This window comes from Pezoporus flaviventris, unplaced genomic scaffold (assembly GCF_033815535.1).
Source record: "Pezoporus flaviventris isolate CSIRO_AGI_PZ_B2104156 unplaced genomic scaffold, CSIRO_AGI_Pfla_v1 ptg000037l, whole genome shotgun sequence".
Classification (NCBI taxonomy): Eukaryota; Metazoa; Chordata; class Aves; order Psittaciformes; family Psittacidae; genus Pezoporus; species Pezoporus flaviventris.
This window is the reverse complement of record NW_026892585.1, coordinates 13,832,216-13,858,035: the sequence shown is the minus strand read 5'-3', so window position 1 is coordinate 13,858,035 and position 25,820 is coordinate 13,832,216. Positions and strand designations below refer to the sequence as shown.

The following is a 25,820-nucleotide window of genomic DNA, read 5'->3' as shown; positions in this document are numbered from 1 at the left end:
TGTTAGGATTACTTCTGAGTACAATTTTAATTTACTAAGCATTTTAGGATTGAAATGATACAAATAAAAATCCTTTGTTTTCTTTGTATTGTATTGCTTTTCTCAGGTCGAGATTTGATATGTATACAGTCCATGGATGGGATGCTTATGTTGTTTGAACAGGAAAGCTATGCTTTTGGCCGTTTTTTACCTGGTTTTCTGCTGCCTGGTCCCTTGACATACAGCTCTCGGACTGATTCTTTCATTACAGTGTCTTCTTGTCGACAGGTTGAGAGTTACAAGTATGTGTTCATGTTTGGTGATTATAGCATTTGGTGCTATCATTTAGTATGTAAACCAAAAATAATAATGTTTAATACTTATTGCTTGTACTAATGTAGTATATCCCAAAGCAGGTGATAAGTAATTGCAGGAAAGAAGAAAAATGTTTTATGTTGTTTACTGATTACTGTCTCTGCGCAGTCATAGAAGAAATCGTATCCTGTGTCCTAAGGACTTTAGGGTCCCATTTTATTTGCCTTAGTGTGTTAAGTATACTAGCTTATCAAGTTGTCCTGCAAGTGCAAGGATTTTTCCTGCTTGAGTTCAGTCTAATCTGTGCTTTCAGTGTTGTCTGCACTATACTGCTTGAGAAAACTATTCCTTCTTGTTGTTTCAATGGGATTTTTATTTTGATGCAGATAGGTATTAGCCTGATAAATCTGTTCAGTTTTTGGAAGAGAGTTGAGACAGGGCTTTGTTAAAACTTCTGCTGGCAGAAGGTCTAAAGAACAAGCACTTCCACGGGTATTTCAGATGTAAAAAGGCAGATCTAGGGAATTGGCCCACTGTCAAACAGGTTAGGCAACTTCAAAGGTGTGAAAAGACCAAGGAACTTGATGCTTGCTTTGCTTTGTTCTTTCTCCATTGAAACATTAAACATCAACACATATTACTGATCGATCGGAATTTGGTTTGAAAACTATTAGTCCCTGTTTATTTAATAAAATGACAGTGTGCCAGCTAAGACTGTCAATAAAATAGGGTGAAAAGAAAAAGATGTATTTGGTCAGAATCTGCAGCTTGTCCTACATGTGTTAAACTGAAAGACGGAAGTGAATTTGTTCATATAGAGGACAACTAAAGACATAATAATTGTAATAGAAACAGCTTATTTAGTATTTTTATCTAAGTCATAGCATTCACCTTAAGCAGTTGAAGTTTCTTACTCCAAGTTCATAGTTTACTTCTGTAGTTAAATATTTTTAAAAACTAAAATCCTTTGGTAGTGAGCACTACAATACATGCACCTGAAATGTGAGGGCTGCTGGTATCATCGTTTTAAAGCTGTAAGTTTGACAATATAGAAAAATACATAATTTTGTTTATTAAACTTGAATTGGAGCATTCAGAATTGTGTTGGTTTGAGCCTAGGAGCTGATGATACTACATGACTTCCAGTCGAATGCTGTCTTTTGGATAATTTTTTTTTTCTTGGTTATTTCACTTCTGTAGCACACTTCAGTATTTCACTAATTACGTAGTGATACATGAGCAATGGAGTAGTTCAGTATGTTAGGACAGCAGTGTAAATTCAGGAAAGGAATAAGTTACATTAGTGTCAATGAGGACATTTTGAACGTTGAGGGTTGCATATGAGGGTGGATGTGCAAAGCTTTTTTGGCAGTTGACATCTTTTGTTCTAATGTCTTCATTGACAGTTTTCTTAAGTGGTTGGTTGGCAGTTTAAAAAGAATAAATCCCAATCCAAACTTGCAAACCTCTCATCTTTAGCTAGATGTGCAACCTGTTGGTGCCAATTTACTGTTGTATCTTGGATTGGAACCACTTAGTTGATGGATGTGTTTCAGAGTAACTGTTATATATAGCAGATTGTATTTCTGGGTAGTTTAGGAAGTTTTATAAAGCTTAAGAGGAAAAAAAGTCAGTTTTGTAATAGAATACTGATTTCACAATTTAAAAATAAATTGGTTTCTTGCTGTCTTTGTGGCTTAGTTTTCTATCCTCTAATATATTTAGCTGTTGAATTAATTCAGCACCAGATAAAGTCTGAATAGAAATGTTTGTTTCAATTTCTGCCTTTACATTTAGCTGTTAGCCTACGGTGATATTTATCTCATCATCTTTGCTGTTGACAGATGTGTTGCAGTAGGTTTTCTGACAATCCTTAGGGACCGTGCTTTACTGTACATCTATACTCATAATATGATAATTATATTATTTCTTAATATAAGGATATTAACTACAAAGATACATTTTATTTTTTACTTTTTTAAACATCCTTTCTTCTAAACAGATACCAAGTGCTGGCATTTGCAACAGATGCTGATGAAAGACAAGAAACAGACCAGGCAAAACTTGGCTCTGGAAAAAGACTTGTGGTAAAACCTGTTTATTTTACTTAACCTGTATGGTACGCTGCCTACATGGTAAAGAAACCAATGTTAAGTAACGAATGGAAACATTGTCTGCTGACAAAGGACCTGATCCAATTGCTATTAAAGGAAATGGAAAGACTCCAGTAGATTTCTATTAAGATTTCTTTCAGTTGTTTAAGGTTGGGCCTTAAAACTCACTGATGTTCTAAGGAGACAAAAAAGCCCCATGAGAGAACTGTGTACTGGAAATGACTATTTCTAAGGCAGTCTGTGTAATACAGAACTTAAACTGAAGTAAAATAGATAATAGGGAAAATAGCTCATGGCTTTAATTTATCTGTGACCTTGTACTGGACTTGGAAAATGAACCTCATTCTACTAGGGAAACTCAGTAGTGAAAACCAGTTCTGTAAATCATATCCTGGACTCTTTTGGTCAAAAAAACCTGTGGATTCAATAGTCTTCAGGAGGTCCCTGTGACTAAGTTGTTTAATATTAGAGCTGCCTCCTATTAAGAGGAAGAAAATGCCCTTCTTTGAGGTCCTGGAATAGAATTACTTGTCTACTTAATGTACTGTGTATACTCAGCATATTTCAGGTATGACAGTAAAATACTGGGAGAGCATCTTCCTTCTAGTGACTAATCATACAACTTTCTTGAAACAGTCAGAATCCTAAATCTTGCATTAGGAGAAGACATAGTTTTTAAATAAGAAATGTGGATATACAGCAAATACTATTATTTTTTAATCTAAAATGAGAAGCATACACGGAGACAAATGTAACAAGCCTGGCTTTTTTTACCTTTGTCTTTTAAGATGGCACTTCCAGCTTCATGTATCAGATAGGCAACTGTGTTTACAAACACATTCTGTGTTCTTCAAGCAAAGTGATTGATGCTGTTCTCATAGGAAGTGCTGCCAGTTCAACTTGGATATTTTTTTTTACTTCAGGATTTCAGAATTTGTGTTTAAGCACAAATTCCGTTTTTTCATGTGTGAATCAGTTGAAATTTCTCGGAGGAGCTGAAACAACAAACCAATGAAATGTATCAATAAGCAGTAGTATTTAGAGATACAAGGATATAGGCAAGGCAGAATTTTTAAGTAGTTGCTTATTATATCCATGTATGTAGTAGAAAAAGTGCACTAATACACACAAATGTTCATCAGACTGAAGGGTGTACATTATTGACTGTAAGCATGAATGTTGGCTTAGACAGCTAAAACGTCTATTTTTACATTTACATGTATTAGGATAATAAGTTACCACCTGTTGTCTCTAATCTTGCCCTTTTTCTTAAGATACGTACAGATTTAAATGAATTTAATATTCTGCTCTTGGATTTAATAGTTAAAGCTCGAAGCATTTTAATTCTGAATGGGATGTGTGTATTAAAATTTGAATATACTTAAGTGCTTAGCTGTCAATTCATGACTATTTTAAAAAGTGGATGTTATTGCTGCTTTACTCACAATAAGGAAAATTACCAGTTGCCTTCAAAATAATAGGATAACCCTCCCTCAGAAAAAGACCTTGATTTTACTTTTCTATGTTAATGATATTCATGTAACTTGATGAGATCTGAGCCTTCTCTGAGCTTTGTCTTTAATATGCAGCTGTTGACTGATCTCTGGAGTATTTTTTTTTTTTTCTGTTGAAGGTGGATTGGGTTTTAAACCTCGGCGAGCAAGCATTGGATATATGTGTTGTCTCCTTTAATCAGACAGTTTCTTCTGTTTTTGTGCTTGGTGAGAGAAACTTCTTTTGCCTTAAAGATAACGGGCAAATTCGATTCATGAAAAAGCTTGATTACAGCCCGAGCTGCTTCATTCCTTATTGTTCAGGTTTGTAAAAGGAAAAGTCAACTGTAGCTTGGTTACTTCTACAGCCAAGTTGTTTGTTTTCTCTCTCTCCCCCTCCCCCCCCCCCCCCCAATAGATTTTTCTCAACAAGCTGTTGATCTTTAAGAAATCTGTGGAATCAGAGCTCTCTTTTTAGATGAAGCAGGTTGATTGTCAAATATTACTTAGTGTGATGTCTCATAATTTTTAGCATCTGAATAGATATTTTCTCATCACCGAACCGAGGTGCTTCTCTGCTGTTTGAGTAAGTTTGCCCAGGCTGCCAAAGCAACAGACATTTAAGTATGAGAAATTTTGGATGAGTAAACTAGTGTTTGAAACCTTCTGTCATTTATGGACAGTGACAAAAAATCAAATTAAGTTTATTGGTGGGAGGTGAAACTTAGTACATTGTGTGGAAACACCTTGGTTGGATGCTACAATAGAACTACAGATTCTTCATACCTGTTCTGTTTCCAATACTATTAGGTAAATTTTTGTCACTGTCTTTAGAGTTAAAATATCTTCTTATTTTCAAGGTTTATGCTTTCTGATTTAAATTTTATACTATAAATAAACTCTACAAATGCATACACTTTTAATCAGTATTCATGAGTCATTTAAGGAAGAGTTTAAGTAGCTGATATGTAACCAATGTGTGTTTTGTCACATGTATCTTGGCATGCCAGCATGGCAATTAGGAATCTTTTGTTCATTGGGATGTGGCTGGCTAGAGCCGGTTGTTGGATATGTTGTATAGTGTGCAGTTGATACTGGTGTCCATAATTAATCCCCTATGGCCTTGGTTATTGTCAGTGTAACTTCCATAACTTTGGTACTTTAATTTATAAGAATTAATGTCTTGAAAAGAAAAAATAGTGTAATGATACAAGAAAAATACCGGTTTTTGAAAATCTGTCATCCTAAAATTGGTTTTGTATCTCTAACAGTGAAAGAAGGAACAATAAACACTCTAATTGGAAACCATAGTAAAATGTTGAATGTTTATCAAGACGTTACACTGAAATGGGCCGCTCAACTTCCCCACATTCCTGTATCAGTGAAAGTAGCAAATTTACAGTAAGTAACTTATCAAGTTTACTTTTTTCAGATCAATTTCCAGTTGTGAAATTTGCTCTAGATGTGAACAATCAGTTCTGAGGTATGCAACAAGGTGACTTGTGAAAGGAAAATTCAAAGTGCTTTTTCTTTGTTTTGTAAAGTGTTCATTTCATTATCAGGCAGACTGTTAATTCTAGAAGAATACTGAAATCGCTGCATTGTGCTCTAGATTTTCTGTTTTTCTTGAGTGAAGGTAGAACCTGGGATCTTACAGCTCTGGTGGAGCAGTTCGTTCTCTAAGAGAATGAAAAAAGAAGCTTTGCAATCTGGTAAGATCCTTCTCTGAGACAGGAAAATAGGGAATCTCACTGAAAATCTGTTTTCCTTAAGCTTTTAAGAGCATATGAACTCCAGAGATGATTTGTTGGAACAGAATATTAAACTCCAATATTAAACTGTGGAAATTAAGGAACTTAATTTAAATTGCTAAGGATTGAACTGCAGCAGCCCAAAACTTCTTATAAAACATGCATAAGACAGGTCAGGTGTAAATCTGTTTGGGTGGGGGATCAAGTGTAGAAAAATTTGATATATTGATAACTTAACGCTGAGCCTGTCACTGAAATACTAAACTACAGAAAAGTTTAGCTTATGGCTGGACTCTGCCACCAGAGCTGTGGTAGGTGCTGGCTGCTCAGTGCCTGTGACTGTACAGGATGCAGTAGTATCCTTGGCAGGTGGGTTACTTCTAATCCCCAGCAGGTTTATGGCTGCTGTGCTACCATATGCTGGATTGTAGAATACTTGATCATGAGTCTTATGTTTTATCTCTTGACAAATGAAAATGCATCAGTCTAACTGGCTTAACTGCCTTGCACAGAGCAATCTGAGGGATATTTGTGTTTTGTTTGGTACTAATGGTTACCTAATGATTTTTTAATACTTTGTAATTTAAATTTTTGTTTAGACTCTCTGGAGAGAATTGTGCTGGCTTTCATTCAATGCATCTTACAAGTAAAATAGAATGAAGAGTCTCAGTGGGCCAGTTAGTATAAACCAACAGTTAATTATGCAGGCTATGATAGTACAGCCTTTGAAGTTGGGAAAAAATATTTGTGTCAGAAAAAACTTTGAGAAAGGCACAGATTTTTGCAACAGCAGATTGTGCTAATGTTTGTGTACACACTTATTTGTTTGGAAGGTCGTATTATGGAACCATCTGTTTACTAATGCCTCTAAGAAGTTGATGCAGATTCTGCCTTTTCCATGTGAACTTTTAACACTTGGTAGAGCATACTAATTTGTCCCAGATCATTTTGCTAGTTACATTTCAAATTCCCACAGACCTATTAATGCTAGGGTTTGGTTTGGGGTTTTGTTCTGTAGAGGGTGGAGAGATAGCAGTCTAATTATACATACCTCTTTACACAGGTACTGGTAAATGAAGGAATGCTTGTGTGTCTAGACCAAATGGCCTGAAAGGCAGGGAGAAGTCTAGGGCAGATGTGTGTCAGAGCTGTGATTCTGTCTTTCTGTTTAAAAACATGGAGTATGCTTGTACTTCTGACATTAAAAATAAGAATGAGCTGAACAGCAAAAACTGTAGCAAAGCTTACAGTGGTAGTAATTTGTCTTAAAACATGGTTGTTTTAAAAAATAATTTGGAAGGAAATTCTTTGAGTCAATGTGATAATGCTTTTGTAATACTCCACTTGAGAGGCCTCAGCCTCAGTAAGGGCCTCTGGGCTCTACTGTAACATAAATAATATGAAGTACTTTAATAAGCATTGAGTGTTAATCCTATACTGTTGAGAGATTGACACACATATTAAAGGCATTTCAATTAATTACTTTCACATCCTTTCTGCTTTTATTGCACTAATGTTAAGGAGGTAAATGGAGTGTTTTGAAAGCAGTTGTCTCTGAAGATCATAGATGTTCATCTGTATTTTCTTGTTGGCATGTCTACTACTATTGTATTGCTCTGGCTTGATGGATAAGAAAAGCATCATTAGAAGCTGTTTTGTATAAATCCCTTGGGCAGGGGTATGATTACTTCATAATGGCAGTCAGGTACTTTTATCCTATAATCTTGATAGTCTACATCAAAGATAAGCGTACTCTTCATGAATTGATTCATCTTCTTACAATAATGTGATATACAGTACTTCCAGTATGTAAATAAAAACAACACACTACAACATTTAGAATGAAATTCCAGCATAAACTGATGTCTATCCCAGTTTCAGAAACATGCAAGGAAAAGTAGAATCAAAGATAGGTGGTTACTTATAACATGTTTAGTGAGGTGTCTCTGCACTGTGTTTTTAAAGTGTTGAACTGCTTCTGTTAAACCAGAATGTTCTCTGTCAGGAAATTGAATATTTCATATAAAAGTTTGTGATCAGAAACTTGAACTACAGACAGAAATTTGAGTTTGTTCTGGGTTTATGAGTTTATTCTTATTCTCGGTTTTACCTGAAGATCTCTAGAATTATGGTCACTGAACTGAAAGTTCAGTTCTATTCATTGTTACAGAAGTTTGTTCACTATTTTGTTAGAAGTTTATGTTCTGGTTCTGTTAATGTATGGTAGTTACTATCTGTTCATGACATGGTTTTAATGTCAAGGGGACTCCTCCATGCTTAGCACTTCAGAGATGTAACTACTTATATTGACAATTTTGGTTAATCTGCTTAGGACTTCATCTCAGCAAAACCTGATCTTCCCATTGATAAGCCTGCTTGGACAGTTACATTTCTGCATACCCTGTGTTGTCATCCTTAAAGTTATGGCTGTGCAAAAGCATTCTTACTGCAGCTGAATCTCTGAAAGAAAATGGTGTAGGTGTTCTGCCCTGACACCAACAAAAAAACCCACCAAACTTCTAGGGTGGTTTGAAGAGAAACTTTCCATATGCTGCAGTTAGGAAAGCTTGAGATCTGGGAAGCTACACAAAGGAATTACAAAAGTTCTCACTTCCCTCAAATTTTCAGTGTGGAAATGGTAATTGTGAGCAGCAGTGTTTGCTTGGTATCCACCATAATTATATAAATCTCTTCTTAGCACTGACCTCAAAGTCCATTCCTTTATTTAGTGTGAGGTGTCCCTGCCCATGGTAGGGGGGTTGGAACTAGGTGATTTTAAGGTCCTTTCCAACCCTAACTATTCTATGATTCTATGATTTTTTGACATTTAGTTTCTGTATTTCTGTTTCATCAGAGACCTCTTTTCCAAGACCTCCTTGTACCTCCACATCTTTGCAAAGGATATGTCATGAGCGGTATCTCGTACATTTATAGATTATCAAGTCTATGAATTAGTCACTTTTTGATGCTTCATAAGATGTATTAGATTCTCTTTCTGTCTTCCACCCCATAATTCAGGTAATTATGAGGGGAGCAAGCACACATAGAATTGCGGCTCCTACATAGAGTTCCTGTTAACAGAAGCACCTCATATGAAAGTAATTTTTTCTCTGTTGGCAGGAATTTGAGCCTGTAAAGGCACGTGACTTAATACTCCCCCACCAAAAAGATGGCTCATGTTTGTCTGAATCATCTGAAATAACTTATGCAGAAAGTAGCAGAAAGTCACTTTTTAAGGGCCTATCACAAGACTTACTTGTTTTTCTGTGCCTGAATTATCGTGTCTTCATATGCTTGACCATAAAAGGTCCTTGGAGCAGATTAAAATACTTAGACAACTACTTTTCTATTTATTTGACACTAACTCACTTGGCAAAGCTGTTCTAAGAGTACCGTGTTTTAATGGCTGGCTAGGTATTACTCTGACCTGGCTGACCTGAAACTAGAACATTATGTTAAGGTGCATTCAGTCTGAAGCAGAATAGCTCATGTTGCTAGCCTCAGGGATGTTTCCATCACAAACAGCTGAAATGCCACTGTGGGTTGAGTTAAAACTACATAGGCAGAGCATTATAGCTTGGATGTAGTCTCAGGAAGGGGATTTCTCTTGTGATCACTTCCAAGTTACAAACCTGTTTTTGCAATAGGAAAGCATGAAGCCTTTAAATCGGGGAGTTTGTTTCTTCTGAACATTTTTGAAGTTCACTCGTCTCAACTTTACTACCTGGTTTTGTTTGTATACAGCCTTTGAGTTATACCTGGTAAATCTGTGAATGTTGGCTGACTTTTTTCTTTCAAACTGAAATAGACTGTGGAGTTCCTCAGATACCTCTCTTTCAAGTCAGTGTTTCATAATATTAATAAAATTTCACAATATTCATAATATTTCATAAAATTCACAGGTTTTTTTGTGCCTTTAGCTATCCATCAAGAAATGAAGTCTGGTGATATCTGTATGGCAAAAAAAAAGTTGACTTCATGTGGACTTTATCAGTAATCACAGTATTAACCAGCCTCCTCTCAGGGTACAGGGGGATGTGTTGTGGGAGATATGTCTTCCCTCTCATTTTAATCTACTGAGGACTCTTTACTACTTAAGGCACCAGTTTATCAATGAAGTTCTTGTTTAAATGAAGGATATCTTCATCTTCAGCCACACTGGAATTGGATTAAAAATACCCCAAAGAAAAAACTTAACAAGCCACCTCTAGTGCTTGTTTAAAAGTATTTGGATGCTTTGCATATGTAGTACCTCTTGCTTTTAGAATGTGGGAACCAACTTTCTTTTGTCAGGATTAATATGTCCTACTGTATCTGTGAGCAGAAGAACTGTACTTCATGGAAGAAAGATTCTTGAAGCAAATAACCCACAGAGTGACATATATGCCTTGTAAAATGTGGAGTTCCTTTGATTACAAGGGGTTGACAGGTATAGACAAGTTGGTGAAAGTTACTAGAATATTTGCTTTCAGTTTCATGTATTTTACAGATAAATATCATTTTACTTGGTAGTGGAACAGCATGTTATCTGAAGGGGAAGTATAAAGCAGTCTGGAAAGGCTTTTTTTTTGTGCGGAAGTAATATATCACCTTTAAAGAATAAGAATTTCTGAGTTTCAAAAAAATGTTAGATTTCCAGTACCCACTTTTTTAGCTTGAGCTAAGCTAGTAAATAGGTTTTCAGTATTTGAGATGGGGGAAAAACAATTATTTTTTAAACAGGAGTAACTGTTGAAAAGCCAGGAAATAAAAGTAGACTTTATATATTCAAGATGGCAAGCAGGGCCACTTAGTAAGCTTTATCCATACTTGAGCTCTTTATGAAATTCAAGTCTGTCTAGGTTTATACTGAGGAATGATCCTGTAATTTTTTTTATCTTCTGCAAATAAGATAACAGCAGGCTTGACTATAGGGGTCATGCTTGAACTTCTAACATTGGTGTTGTGAAACAGCAGCCATTAAGACAGCATCGCGTGGTGATATATTAATCAGCCATCTGTTAAAGCCAGCTACCCATGGGCTACTGATGTTCATGATTTATGGTGTTACATGTTTGATTATGGATTCTAGTGAATTAGAGACTTAAAGAAGTAATAAATTTATTAAAGTAGTAAATTTATTAAAGTAATAAATTAGAGATTGTGTAGGCTGAGATGCAGGAAGCTTACTGAATCACTCTAAAGTTACTGACTTGATATGCTTATAGTAGTGTGCAATTTTCTTACTGCTTGTAAGACAAAGTATTAAATAGGTCTAAAATTTGTTGTTGTTGTATAAGTCCTTCTTCCCCTTGCAGAAATAATAAGCAGAGTGTATTTGACTGATGAAGGTACATAGTTAACATGCATGTTAACATGTAACTTCATGGTAGTTTATCTGTATAAGTTTATATATAAAGTCTCTGATTTAGCAATCTGTCTCCAGGTTGCTAAATCAAATTGCTAGTGTTTAAGTTCTTTGTTTTGACACAGGTTTAATTCCCAGGTTTGAACTCTTAAGTAACACAACGTGATCAGTTTAAACAAGGTATATGAATCAAAAGATTGGAGTTCAGTAATCTGGTGGACAGCCATTGGTTGAAAATGTGCTTTATGAAGTTTTAGCTTCCAGTAGTTTTAAAAGAAATTTGAAATCTGCAATCAATTTGAAAGTGAGAAAATACTGGCCTGGTCCAAGTAGGAACTTGAAATTTCAACTTCTCTGGCACAGAACCATGGTACATTGGGTGGTTAGATGAACACTGTAGCTGGGCTCTCCAAACAGTAGAAAGGTAACAGGAACTGAATTTATCTGGAAAAAATATCAAGAAATATTGTTGAATTAAGTATATAAGCTGTAAAAGTGCAGTCACATACAGGGTAATAGTGGGTGGAGTCGAAATAAAACCCCTCTCTTTGAATTTTTTAGCTGTTCAGATGCTTGAATATACTTTGTTCTTCATTCCAGCTCATCTGTTATTCCTTATTAAAACTGACATCACCACAGCTATCACAACTGTTAAAGAATCGCCATATAAAAATGGCAAAACTTACATGTAAACCCAGCAAAACTTAGCACTTGCTACACGTTTTTATGGAAAGAAAACTGCAGGAATCAAACTTTATAGTTTGTTGAAAGATTTTTCCTTTTTCTGTATAGTAGTACTGTACCAGAAGCAATGCCAGTTATGACGTACCATTATGAACCCTTCAGTTATATACCTGTGTATATATATAAATTTTTATTTGAGTGTTCTGTAAGAATATTGCCTGATCTGAGAAGTTAAATAGAATTCTAGAATCTTTCTACTTAAGCATAATTGCATTTTAAAGAGATGCTTTTAAGGAGGAAAAAAAACCCGCACATTTGTTTAATAAGTGAATTACTATTGGATTGTCAAGAGGTGGCAGTACAAAACATTACCCTTTTAAAGGTCTTTAAAGAGATAATTTTGTTTATTAATATGTGTAGCTTAGCCACAAAATATGAATAGGATTGTATTTCTTTTACCTTACTGGGATTCTGATCCTGCAAAAGACACATAAGTGCCAAATACTGTGTCCAGCACATACTGTGATTCATGAGCAGGCTTTCTAGCAAGTTAGTTTCAAAAAGTATTTAGTTGTATGATATTAAGCACGTGCCCATATTGCCAGTTCTTCTAATTTTATTGCATGTCACTGATTTGCTTTTTCACAAAGCACACATTTTACAGTTACGGGTTTGTAAGTGTTTCCACTTACTTTAGAATAACACTTAAAATATTCCTACCCTCGTGGTTCTAGGGAAAGCCTTAAAGGTGAAAATTCTAACTGCTCAAGAACAAGAAGGCAAGTAACTCCCCTTCTAGTATTTAAAATACAATACTTGCTTTTATGCAAATTGCATGGATTTCTTTTTCCTGCTAACCTGCAGTTTCTCTCTGGCTGTTCATATTGTGACAGATCTGTAGTGCCTAATACTAGCTTGTATGAAGCCAACAGTTGAGAATAAGCTTTATCTAAAACTTATTAGAGTGTAGATGTTATCAGTGTAGCACCTTACGTCTCTTTATTGCTGGAAGCAGAGATGCTAGGGTCCTCTCTAGCTTACTGGAGTGAAATGAACTGTAAACATTTATCTTGAAGTGGGAGAAGAGAAGGTTTAGATGAAGGATAAATTTTGAGGCCCTCCAGATGCTATATTCACGATGCTGTAGCTGCTGTGTTGTTTAGCCTTTGGAAGCTGCTCTGTGCTTGTCTGCCAGTGAGGGAGTCTGGCCTTGGAACAGCTTTTAGACTTACAGCGAAAGAGGCGCAAATGGAGAAATACATACTTGATGCAGCTGAAGAGGGAGTGAAGCATGGAGACATTTTAGGTGTCACACTTAGTCTTAATTTTTTTCTTAACACTGACACTGGTACTGTCATAAAAGAAATCACGGAGTAATTTCTCTTGTTTCTTAGTATTTGGAGCTTGGACTTAGAGGCTGCACTCTTATTTAAAGTTACTGGGGTTTATCAGCCCTCGCATTCATTTTCCATTTAGATAATGCCACTAGGTGTCTTAGTGTGGAGCTGTGATGATGTGAAATGGAATGTGGAAGTTCTGAACTATTCCTTGAATATTATACTTCAGAGCTCTTTACAATTTTCTGCCTGAAGCAAGATCATGTATTTCTGGAGGCCTGTGTCAGCAATCTGAATACTCTGGTTTTATTCTGTTTGTGAGAAATACTAATTTTAATTTACATCTGCATTTTTGTATAGCTGGCTACCTTATTTTTTAACAAAACCTTCACTGCTTTTGAAATAGCTTTGATTTCATATTTAAACCAACAAGAAACTAAGTTGGTTAATCCTTCAGATAAAAATTGATTTTAGATGCAGTGTGTAGCAAGAGCTGAAACTGTGTGTCTAGCTTGCCTAGTATGTGTGCTCCCTGTCTGAAGGAACCACAAGATGATCAAAGAAATCACAGAGTGGTTTGTGTTGGAAGGGACCTTAAAGCTCCTTCAGTTCCAACCCCTGCCACGGGCAGGGACACCTTCCACTAGAGCAGGTTGCTCCAAGCCCCGTCCAACCTGGCCTTGAACACTGCCAGGGATGGGGCAGCCACAGCTTCTCTGGGCACCCTGTGCCAGCGCCTCAGCACCCTCACAGGAAGAATTTCTGCCTAAGAGCTCATCTCAATCTCCCCTCTGTCAGGTTAAAGCCATTCCCCTTGTCCTGTCTCTACAGGCCCTTGTCCAAAGCCCCTTTCCAGGTTTCTTGTCGGCCCCTTTAAATATTGGCAGACTGTTCAGAGTTCTCCCTGGAGCTTTCTCTGGGCTGAGCAAGCCCAACTCTTTCAGCCTGTCTCTGTAGCAGAGGTCACCAACCCTCATGATGTCGTTCATGGATGTCAGTGTCTCTGCAAGCATTGTTTAATCTGTAAGGGAATCTTAGCAGTTTAACTGTCAAGCTATCATACTAACCCTGATTAAACCCCATTGTTTCATTTAATATGATACGGCAACTTTTGGGGCTCGCCTGTGCCTAAGCTGTGCTCCTTGGCTGGCCCTCACCCGCCTTGTTGCTGCCCCGCAGGTGGCAGTAGTGTTCTGGCAGACAAGACCCCTGACCCAAACTGCTGTAAATAGAGTGAAAATAGTCCTTTCCAACCCAAACCATTCTATGATTTACTAGTTAATGATATTCAATATCATTACAGATTGTTAAACAGTTGTAACTGAACACTGTGTTTGCATTATATGTTTACTTTTCCTCTTCAAAGTGTGCAAAGCATGTTAAATACATAGTATAAATAACCTTAAAAGAATTTTAGTTTCTGATAGCAAACAGATTATCTGTTATCATATATAATAGCAGAATGATGAAGTCTTGCACATAGAAGTATTACTTTTGATGTAAATGTGAACAAAGGAGTTTTTTTTTTTAATAAGGGAGGGGTTTTCAAAAGAGCCTGAGGGTCTTCCACAGATACCCCAAACCAGTTAAAAACAGGGGCTAACTGGCACTGAAGTTGTACCAGGTATACTTTAAATATCCAGCTGAAGGTCTGATTTTGGAGTTAGCGTTTAGTAAGAGTAAGATAGGTTTTTAACTTACTCCCACTACTTCATGTTAGAAAACTCTTACAGTTTATTACTCCTAGTCCAATTTTTCTTGAGCATTTTGTCAAATAGTTCACACAGCTAAAATGACACTGAAATGGTAATGAAACTTAGAACAATCTGAGTTTTCAGAAGCACTAAACCAAAAAGTGCGATTTTCATTATGCTCTTGCATATAGTTATTTCAGAGGATGATAAAATTGAGCGAGAAGTGTATTCAAAATGCTTGAGTACACTTCAGGAATTAGTTTCCTAATTTAGTAGTTTATAAATGATACATTATCAATAAGGCACTGAAAACAGCACTGCAGAACATCTTGGTTTCTAAAATGATTGGTATGAGTAATACCAATTAAGACTACTTCTGAAATTGAGGTAGAAGTTTTATGCGCTATTATAAATATAAATAATTAAAGCTGTAAATTGTGTCAGTAACCAGACCTTGTCCTGGGAGTTGTCCAAGGCTTAGCTTGTGTCATTCAAGTAGAACTTAGAATTACAGCTCCAACTTCTATGTCAGTTGAGTGATCAGTTTGGTATTATAGAACTGGAAACATGCAAAGCATTTTAATTTCTTCAAGAATTATATTGTGAGCAATTTCTTTAGTAAGAGAAGATCTACAAAAAGCATATGCTGTTATTATTACCCAGAATCCAATAAAAGATACTTTTTCAAATTATTACCATATGTGTGTAGGAGTTGCTTTGTACTGTAGTTATTTTAGATACCAGAATAATTTGTTTCATACTTTGAGTTCCTCACTGTTAAAGTGTCCCCTTAGATTTGCCATTACTTTGACTATTGTGTGAGATATAGTAAAAAAAAAAGTAGTTTACAATAAAAGAAATTTAACAGTAATTGGAATTCCAGATTCTGCGCAAAATGTGCCAAATGAAGTAATGGTATTTGCAGGGATATTGCACGAGTGCAGTAGCTGTGGAGAAACTACTATAAAACTGTTAAATGCTCTCCCCTTCCCCCTGCTGTCTTTAAACATTGCTTTATTTTCCTCAAGCTTTTATAACAATCTTGACTGGCTGACAAACATTCCAACAGAGAAATTAATGTATTATAAATCATATAACTGGTTACCCATATTTTTCTTATTGCTTCTATTGATGTGCAAATTCATGGACGGCTTTAACAAGGAAAGATTACTGTAAAAAGGCTTTTTTTTCTATTTGTGTATGTTTTGAGTTGCAGTCTTCTTGGGACCCAGCAGAAAAGTAGCTGAAGCAGAGGCTTGTGATGCTGCTTTTTTGAACTAATGCTTTTATTTCTGAGCTACTGAAGACTTAAAGGACTTCATGACTAAGAGGAAAGTTAGTTGAAATGAGTTTGTTTTAAGATGGAGTTTTTGAATGTGTCTTCTGTAATGCTGACACACTCAGAAGAAAAGTGTAATTTATACAGTAAAATCACTTCCTTGATTTGAGTTGATTTTATGTGATAGACTGATTACCTGCAGATGACTGCCAACTTAAAGGTACATAGGAAGGACTGCATTTGCAAACCACTTTTGAATATATTATACTTCAGTAGTATATCATCAAAGACTTATTGCAAAGTGTGTGCCTATATTTCTTCGTGCTCTTTTAATTTACAGTCAGATGTCCTCATTGAATCTTTCTTTCACAGCTTGACAGATTCATAGCCTCAGGAAAGAAATTTTAAGATGGTCCAAAGCCAGTGCTGAAGAACTTTAGAAATTGCCTTGTTTTCAGGTGTCAATTTTCTTCAGTTGTGGAAGAAGCTCATGGTGCAGTTTCTCTTGTTTTCATTATTTGCTGCAACTAAATAGTAAAGGGTGGGACAGAGTATTCAGTAACATGGTAACATCTGCTTCAACAATATCCCTTTTCTAAAGACTTTGCTGTGCCCTTTGCCAGCTTTCTTATAAAAAATAAAGTTTTAGATCCAAGAATGAAATTTGAGCTCTCTTTGTTCTATATGACAGTTGTATTTGATGCAAAGGCAGTGCCTGCTATAAGATATTCTAATTCTGGAGTAAGAGCAAATTATTGGCATGAATATGTCACCTCATGATTATGAAAATAAGCACAAGCTTTTAATTAAGAATAAGCATTTTAAAAACTAAAATGAAAGTTAACTTACTCCTAACTTTTGCTGGTAACAACTATTCTACTCTACTGTTCAGTTCTTCTTTTGTTTAGGGATTACTTTCAAGTTAAGCAAAATGTTGGTAATACTCCCTGTTATCTTGTAATTTGTTAAATGCTGTCCTAAATTTTGCTTTGCATGGTACCTGGTCAGATACACAAAGTAAGTAAGATTTCCATAGGAGTAAGTTCAGTGAACTACTGTTCCTTCGGCTGAAAAGGCACTGTAGTGTAGCTAATAAAGCACCCATTTGTATTGATCCAGAGCAGTGAAAGGGAAATGTTTTGGATCCACGTGGCTTCCTTTCAGAAAGATACCACAGGGAAGAGGCAGCCAGAGTCCTACTGCTGTTTTCAATGTGAACATGTTCCATCCGTTGTGATTTCTTCTAATGCATCCTTTCCCTTCCCTTCCCTGATGTTCCATTTTGCTAATTTATCTTCCTGCATACTGACCTTAGTCTCAGTACTTCAGAAAACTTAAGAAGTTGTGAATGAAAAAGGTTACAACTGTACTGTCTACTTGGCTTTTTATGATCCTTTCCTTTACCTGTCTTTGTTATACAGATTCTGAGAAACTTGGAGTAAGTTTTAGTCATCTGCCTAGCACAGATTGGTTCTTAGGTGTGATTGCAATAAATAGGAGTAATATTAGTAAAAACATCTGAATTGAAGAAAAAGTATTGTTATTTTCTTTTTGTCAAAGAACCTCATTAAAACCAGGAAGTTCTATTATATTTGTAGATGGAACAGTAGAAGCAGCATAAATTCAATGTTACTGCTTCTGTGATTCTTCCCAGTTTCTTAATGAGCTTTCTTTGTTTTTCTTATGCAGAGATTTGAAGGGTGTTATAGTCACTCTGAGTGATACTGGGCATCTTCAGTGTTCCTACCTTGGAACTGATCCTTCACTCTTCCAGGCTCCTAGGGTTGAATCTAGGGAACTAAACCAGGAAGAGTTTGATGCTGAAATGAAAGAGCTTCAGAAGATAATCAAGGAGGCCACAAAAACACAAGGTATATTTTATATGTGCTTTTAACCACCTGACTTCGCTTATAGCACTTTGAAGTACTTTGATTCATTTTCATCCCATAACACATTTCTGTAGGAAATGTAATATTTAATAAAGTTTAAGTTTTAATAAAAAAATATACAAACAAAATCCTAGATTGTCAGGCCCTTGGATACAGAGTTTATCCTTTGTGTCTTTATAATGCCTGTTGGAACTTTCAAGATACTTATGGCAGGTTGCAGATAGCTGTCACTAGTGCAAGGGTTCAGAGAAGAAAATGACAGTGCATGTATTACCCAAAGGCAAGAAAACTTTAAGGAATTACACAGTAACAGCCTGATATACTTAGGCTTCAGAGAGAGTAATAGTATTGCCAAATTCTGTTTTATTATTACAAATGGCTTTTTAAGTTGTGCAATGAACAAAGGATCATTTTTGTTAAAGAAACTTTTCTGTTGTTTTAAGTTGTCTCAAAAGGAGTTGTTTTAGAAGAACATAGGCATCAAAACACAGATGATGATAAATTCTGGAATTTACATACACATTGATTTTGTTCAAGTAAGAGCACATAATTTCTGCAGAGGTCCTTCAAAGTTTGTATTTTTGTAACTGAGCGTTTAAACAGTGTGTCTGACTTGTACAGGGAATTGAAAGCATGTGATTTTACAGGAAACTGGAAAAATCTTAGACAAATAGAAAGAACCAATTGAAATCTCTTCCAGATTATAGTTAGCATGTTCTTAAATTGTATTAAAGATATAGTCATGCCTTTTTGTTTGAAAAAGGGATAAAGCTCCCTAGAAAATAAGAAATGATTTATCTGCAGGTGTGAGCTTGATTCTACAACTTAAAGATTTCTTTTTTGTAACTGCATATAATCTTGTCCATTATTGTTATAGACTGTCAGATTTTCAGTTTTACAAATCCAGTGATTGTATTTTTAAGCATATAAATGTGGGTAGATTCCACTGATTTTTACCACGTCAGCTCTTTATGAGTATTTGAAATTTTTTTTTTTGGCTTTCATAACCAAAAGAAAGAAAGCATGATGGAATAATAAATCCACTTGAAGTGAATCAACTTCTGTTTGTTAGTTTTAACATATTGTGTGGAAGATCCAGAGAGAGAGTAAGGAAATATAGAGCAGTCCTTTATAACTTCTTTAATAACTGTCATTGTATGATTGACAAGTTTATTGGGAATATTGTTGGCCTTTTTGTAATTCTCTCTTCCTCTTAGTTTTTCTTTTCCTTCTTCAGTCTTTCTAATCTGATCTAAGGTGTTACAGTGGTGTTTTCAGGTGGGTTTTTATGAATGCTCTTTTTGTTGTGGAGAGATGCTCTAATGATGCGTTTGGCTTTAACTGGATATAAAACTCTTGAGAGCATTTTTACAACAAAACTTTTCACTTAAGAATGCCTTTCAGTTTCAGATGTTTTGGCTTTGGTTCATTTTGGCTTTTTACTTAGAACTTTAGCTAAGTCTTAAAATAAGTGCTAGTCATGTCTGGTCGAATACGAAACACTTCTGAACATTGGTCACCATTAAGATACTCCTAAGCATGATCTTTAAAACGAGCCATTGACTTTTTTGTGTTTTGGAATCGTGTTTTTGCAGTAAGAGCTGGTGTTGTTTTGAAAATATCTATACTTATATGGAAATATTTTTTTCCATTTCATTTTTACTTCCAAACATGGCAACTACTTAGAATTAAGTCATCATATTAAAAATAAATTAAAAAAAAACCAAACTCCAGCCCCCCCCAAGCTGACCAGAGTAGTTATTCCCATAAATGCCATGTATTTCTGTCCAGTGCTGACCTTTAAACTGTTGAACTTAAGCTGTTTTATACAGGTTGAGGAGTAAGGATTTACGTTGTACGCTGAAGTTTTTTGAAAACTTAATATACTGTTTGAAAAACTAATATACTAACTATACAAATTAATGTTACTTGCATCAGTTTGGTTGCTGTGATTGAGCTGAGTCAAAACACCTATGTTTAACAAAAAGTTGATGCTTACATTGAATCAGCCACATTGGAAAAGACCTTCCATCCCTGGCAGTGTTCAAGGCCAGGTTGGACAGGGCTTGGAGCAACCTGCTCTAGTGGAAGGTGACTCTGTCCACAGCAGGGGATTGGACCTGGATGACCTTTAAGGTCCCTTCCAACTCAAACTAGTCTCTGATTTTATGAAGTTGCATCATAGTTTACTTGAAGAAGCAACCTGAAGAGAAATGCTTAAGAAGAGATAGAAAAGGAAGATGTTGTCTTATCTGTACAAGTGGAATGGATTGTGCCTATTTGTATGTAATTGACAGAGCCTGTTTCTGAATGTGCTGGTGCTCTCAATTATTCAGTTAGTATGCTAATTTCCCCTTTACATTAAGTCTTTACTGTTTGTTACTTCAGGAACTATACATTTCCTGTTTGGGTTTTTCTTTTTCTAATGCATTTAGTATTAAGAAAGAAAAGTGATTTTCAGAAGAATGCAAATACCTTAGAGCTGGACTTCTGGACTCTGAAGAGGAGAGTCTGGAATTCCTCATGCTATTTAAATGCCTAGCTTTTAATCCTTGCAATTTTTTTTTTTTATATATGTGAATCTGCATAAGGTTTTATATCATGGATATAAATTTGTTCATGGCATTCTTTGCTTTCTATGTCGAGTCCTGGAAATCATCGGGTAATACATTATAACCAAACCCTGTATAATGTTCTGTACATAAAACTTCCATATACCTTCTTACGCAGAGGAATTCCTACAGCATATTTTAATTTTACACTGTTAGGCGCAGAATCTTTCTGTGTCTAATGTGTTGATTATCAAATAAAATACATGAAAGTGAAATAAGGTGTGCAGTATGCATTTTGGAGGTAGTTGGTTGTTAGAGGTGTATTAGTATAAGCATGTGAAGACAGAAGTTTACAAATTCCTTACAGTCTCTGAAGATCATGGATAGTAGGTGTAAAATCTTGTTACAGATTGCACCTAAATCCTTTTTTTCGTAAAGAAATCAGAAATCTGGTATGAGATCCAGGTTTTAGCTTTAGGAAGAAATGTCTTTGGTCTAAATCATATGCGTTGTTATACTTTTCCTTTACGCTCGTAGGTGTATTGACATAAATCTGAAACTTGATGCTGTTCTTTTTAGAAATGTAGCTGTGTGTTTGTTAAAGGAGAGCTGATTTGCTTTTTCCTTTTCTTTCAGATATTTTGCCCAAATCTGAAAAATACAGAGATGTAATTGTCACAGCAGAAGTTTCACCCAGTTTGGATGTGGAATCTGTATGTACCTGTGGAAAAAGGAAATTACTTTGAAAACATGGGTTTCACACATGAATAGGTGGTGGTTGATCATGGATAGGGATTACTATGTATTTATGTTTGTGGGACTGAGCTTCTGCATAGCCCTAAGTTTCCATCAGTCAAAGTGCACTTTTGTTAATGATTTTAACTAGAATTATTAAAATTATTTAGTATCTTCTGTGTCTTTAGATTCCTGGCTAAACAAATGTAAGTGAACAAGAACTTGGGTTCTCAAGTAACTTTGTAGTGGTGAGAATTTGTAATAGTGAGTAGTTAATGAGGGGAAACAGTAGAGGTGTGGATGATCCTGTGGGTCTTTTAAAGATAGAATGCATGAACCACTCAAAGATGCATTATAAGAAATAATCTTTCTCTGGTCAAGGCATCATTCAGTGTTCTCTGATATTGTAACCTAATTAGTTTATTCATCTTGTAAACGTACATAGTTTATAGAAACTCAAATTAAGATTCAGGAGAGCTTATATTCTTTCTTTAAACTTTTCACTTTAACATTTCAGAGCATACTTATTGCACTAGAACATCTGTAATAAGTAGTTTCTGGCCACTGATTTCTGCAAAACTGATTTTCAGGGCTACTTACTGTTTAAAAATACACAAGAAGCTGCTTTTTAATACATTCATATATATATCTGATATATTTATTTAAACTGTTATTACTACTGCCATCTCTACTGCTATTTGATAAGGGGATCTCTTTATAGTACCTGCAAGTGTCCTAGCAGTTCTGTATAGAAGAAAGGACAATGACATGGTCTTGGCTAGCTTCAATGATCTTCTCACAACACTTAAGAGAAGTGTCAGGTCCACAGGACGTTCTAATGCTGCTGTGCTCATTTGCTCATCCTTCCAGATGTTTCATATATATGTAACTCAATTTAGCAGTTAAATCACAGCCTTTATTTCCCAAGGTTGTCCATATATTTTAGTTACCTGTGTGGTAGCGTTTTTCTGCGTGTTCCTTCAGTAGCCATTTAGAAGGGAAAATCTGATAAGATACTTCATGGGGAAGGATCAATACAGCAAACGTGGGAACAATTTTAGGGCTTCTGCTGCAATCTTGGAAACTACAGTCTTGTAGATACTACTCCACTTGTGGAAAGATTGAAATTGCACTGTATGCATGAGTAGCAAGATGCCTACTGTAATTTTCTTCTGAAGCTAAAAATGTATTTCTGATTATAAGATAACGTGTGATGATTTTATAGAACATACTCTGGTGCATATGTAATATATTGGCAGATTGGAAGTCACCTTTCCCTACTGAATAACAGAAGGTATTTCCAGAATTTAAATAAATATGCAGTGGAAAGTAGTGTGCCAAACAAAACGTTTTCAGATATTCATATATACATCAGAGTGTATTAGCTCCTTATATACATAACATTCATGACCTTCTGCTGTCCTTTTTGCAGGGAATTTCAGACAGAGGCTTTATATTTTCAGAAGGAACTTGGAAATGTATTTTGTGTATTTTAAACTGTCATAGGAATGATAAGTCCTTTACTGTTAATTCCCTGTTTACCAAGTTGATGATAGGAAGGTAATATTGCATTCATTGTGTTCACTCATTCATGTGTAATATTGAATTTACTCTGTTTTCATCTTTTTCTTCACAGCAAGCCATTGACAGTGATGTAAAAGCAGAGACAGTGCCATCAGTCACAGTGAAGGTACTGTGCCGAGCTCAAACAGTAGCGTTCACATAATGGTGACAAATTTTAGCAAACCTGTCACTGTATTTCACTTAGATCATGAGAATGAGTAAAATCTGAAATGCAGAATATACTTAATTCCTTTTCTCCATAGTATGGCAAGGTGTTGTTCCAGTAAGCCTTCTGCTGAAGTCAGAAAGTGATTGGAGATTTATTTTTGATAGGCTTATCAAGAAGCAGACACAAAGCCATTAATAGGATGGAATGAAGTTCTTTCTCGTTATAATTTTTCCACCACTTTTCAAAGGCAATAAATCATTTTTCCAGCACCTCTGAAATATTTGCTTCCTCTCAGTGTGAAGGTTGTTATCTTTTTAGATGTCAATAAACAAAATTAGACTTCCTTTTTTAAAAAGCCTTTCACAGATTTTGCTAGTGAAAAAGAAAAATGCTAGGAAAATCTAATTTGAAAATTGAAATCACTGCAGTCCTCTGTTAGAGTTGCTGCCTGTAACTGGTACTACAAAAGGGTGAGTGTGTGTGTGTGCCTGTGCGTTCATGTATGCAGGTGTATTTTCTCCTCAGTATTGTCTAAAAAAGGTTCATGATTTTTATTTCTGAGTTTGAGAGGATCTTCTAGGAATATCAGTTGAGCCTTATTTTTGAGAACCTTTCAAGTTCTCCCTCTTTCTTGAGTAAAAAGTTCAGAGGGTAACTAGATTATTTGTTGAACCAGCCTCCCTTAGACTAGTGTGGTTTAGTTGTACTTGGTCTAACCCCTTTCTCTGCGTTTTTAAGTGCTAAAATGATACAGGATAATCTGAAGGCCTGTTGCAGCCCAAATGCATTTTTAAACCAAAATAAATGTTGATTTTGATCCTATTAGTCAAACTTCCTAACACTTGAGTGGTTTTATAGCTAATAGTATTTTCCTAAACTTAACCTAGCTGCAGAGAACTCCTTATTAGACCATCAGTACAAAACAGATGATGATAGATAGCAGATGGGGTCTGTGTACATGCAGACCACATTCAGATCTCGGTCACAGTTACACTTGTTTTAGATCTGAGTTAAGGACATTCTTTTGGTATCTGTTGGTTTTGCAAAGAAATAACTGCCCTCAGTAGAAGCACCCAGAGCCACTCCAGATTTATGGTTAGGTCAGCTCTCATAATCGAGAGTCGTAGTTGTGCTGGGTATCCTGTATATAGAATATGTGAATTTGTTTTCAGTAGAACATCAAATAGAACTTGACTCCAAAATTATTCAGGAAATTGTATTTCTCTTTGCACTTAAAGGAAGTAATTTCTTTGATTAGCTTTGTTTTTATTCTTTTTGGTCTTTTTTACTGTAGTCACCTAAAAGAGGCAACATGTTATTTTTATTTACATTGGAACAAATGCACATGGCACTTTTAAAATCTTAACATTTTAATAAACACTTTAGCATCAGTTTGTTTTGGGTTAGCGTTACAAAGAACATGAGAAATCCCCTCAGGTTTTTGTAGTCTTTCAAGTTATTGTGTAGCATTGTTGGCTCTAAGAAAGAAGGAATTGTAAAAGGAAAATACTGGTCTTGAAATTTGAAGTTCTTTAACGTTGCTAAATTGTTCTTTGCTGGGTTTTCATACTTTTTTGCTGGTTATGGTTGTTTTCTGCTATACAGAGATGAAATTGATGCTTCCTTTAAATACTTCTGTATGTCACTTGATTTAGATAACGATACAGAGCAGAGTGACTGCGAAAAAGCCAAACCTGGAAGTGTGTGTACAAGCTCCATTAGCAGTGACCTGTGAGCAGTTCGTCTTTGATGATTTAGGTAAATTATTCTAGGACCATTACAGATATTGCATCATATTACATTGTCTGATGATGTTTGAAAGGTATAGTCCAGCCTCCATCGCCAGTGTACTGTTGCAGATATGTGGCAGTTAAAGCAATTACAAATTTGCCTTGCCTGCACTCTGCAGCTTCTAGATACTGCTTGGTGGAGATGACAAAGTTGAAAGGAATGCAGTTGCTTCCTTGACTGTGGCACGATGCATGGCAGGTGAGGAGAGGTAGCTTTATGATGGAGGAAATAATGCATAAAAATCAGTGGTACTTTTGCTGGGGCGTTTTGTTTTGCTGGCAATTCTCTCTATGTACAAATGGCACTGTTGAGCTGAAAGCAGGGCAGAAAGCTTGTTTACTCTTGAGGACAGTCTAGCATATGCTTCCAATTTAGCATCAGCTGTTTGGTGATTTCTGGTCTTTTCCCAGCTCTGTTGATAAGGCTGTAGGTGGGATTGCCTTGTTGATTAAGTGGAGCTGAAGACCTGAGAAGTATGTCCTGCTACCTCAGCTAGGACAGCAGACCATTTCTGCTCTGAAATGTGCTACCTTGGTCACTCTTGAAACAGGGCTTTACTGACTGCTGCTCATCTGAAAGGACAGTTATTATGTTTTCTCAGCATGTGACAGGGGCAAAGGGCTGATGGCTTTGTGAACTATTAAAACCACAATATAAAACTGCATTTGTTTTGATATGCTCTCTTTTCAGGGTATTGACTTGTTTTATTGGTTATACTTCAGGATAGTTATATGTTGGAGAGACTAGTCTGCCTTTTACAAATTACAGATTTTAAAAAACGCAGAACATGCCCAATGTTTTGATAAAGGTGAACTGATGGAAACAATTGACATAATTTAGTAGAATATTTCCCAAAGTGCTAGAAAATACATTGCTTTTGTTTGGATTCTCCTATTACTTGATATAATTTTGTGTTGTTTTTAGAACCAGATTCATCTGAAACTGTGATTGTGTCTGTCTTTTTGAAGAGGAATTTTTCTCCATCAGAACTTGAAGGAAATTGTGTGCTTTCATACAGTACACCGACAGGTAAGTCACTGGAGATTTCAACTTGATTTGCCTTTTTTGAGGTCTTTATTTTTATGTATTTCTCATAAATGTTCTTTTGAAATATCTTGAAGGCACTAG

The 25,820-nt window shown here is 35.8% G+C and overlaps 1 protein-coding gene across 7 annotated transcripts in view; it reads left to right on the top strand.

Moving 5' to 3' along the window:
- BBS9 (Bardet-Biedl syndrome 9) overlaps positions 1–25,820 on the top strand; it is a 261,788-nt gene that overhangs the window by 25,845 nt on the left and 210,123 nt on the right. For 6 of the 7 annotated variants that reach the window (XM_061464763.1, XM_061464761.1, XM_061464767.1 and 3 more), the window contains exons 6-14: positions 107–281; positions 2,297–2,381; positions 4,042–4,225; positions 5,173–5,302; positions 17,683–17,864; positions 21,071–21,147; positions 22,806–22,859; positions 24,557–24,659; positions 25,617–25,721. In XM_061464763.1, coding sequence (XP_061320747.1) covers positions 107–281; positions 2,297–2,381; positions 4,042–4,225; positions 5,173–5,302; positions 17,683–17,864; positions 21,071–21,147; positions 22,806–22,859; positions 24,557–24,659; positions 25,617–25,721 — 1,095 coding nt within the window. The remainder of the gene's footprint in view (positions 1–106; positions 282–2,296; positions 2,382–4,041; positions 4,226–5,172; positions 5,303–17,682; positions 17,865–21,070; positions 21,148–22,805; positions 22,860–24,556; positions 24,660–25,616; positions 25,722–25,820) is intronic. The other variant, XM_061464765.1, reaches the window with a different exon arrangement.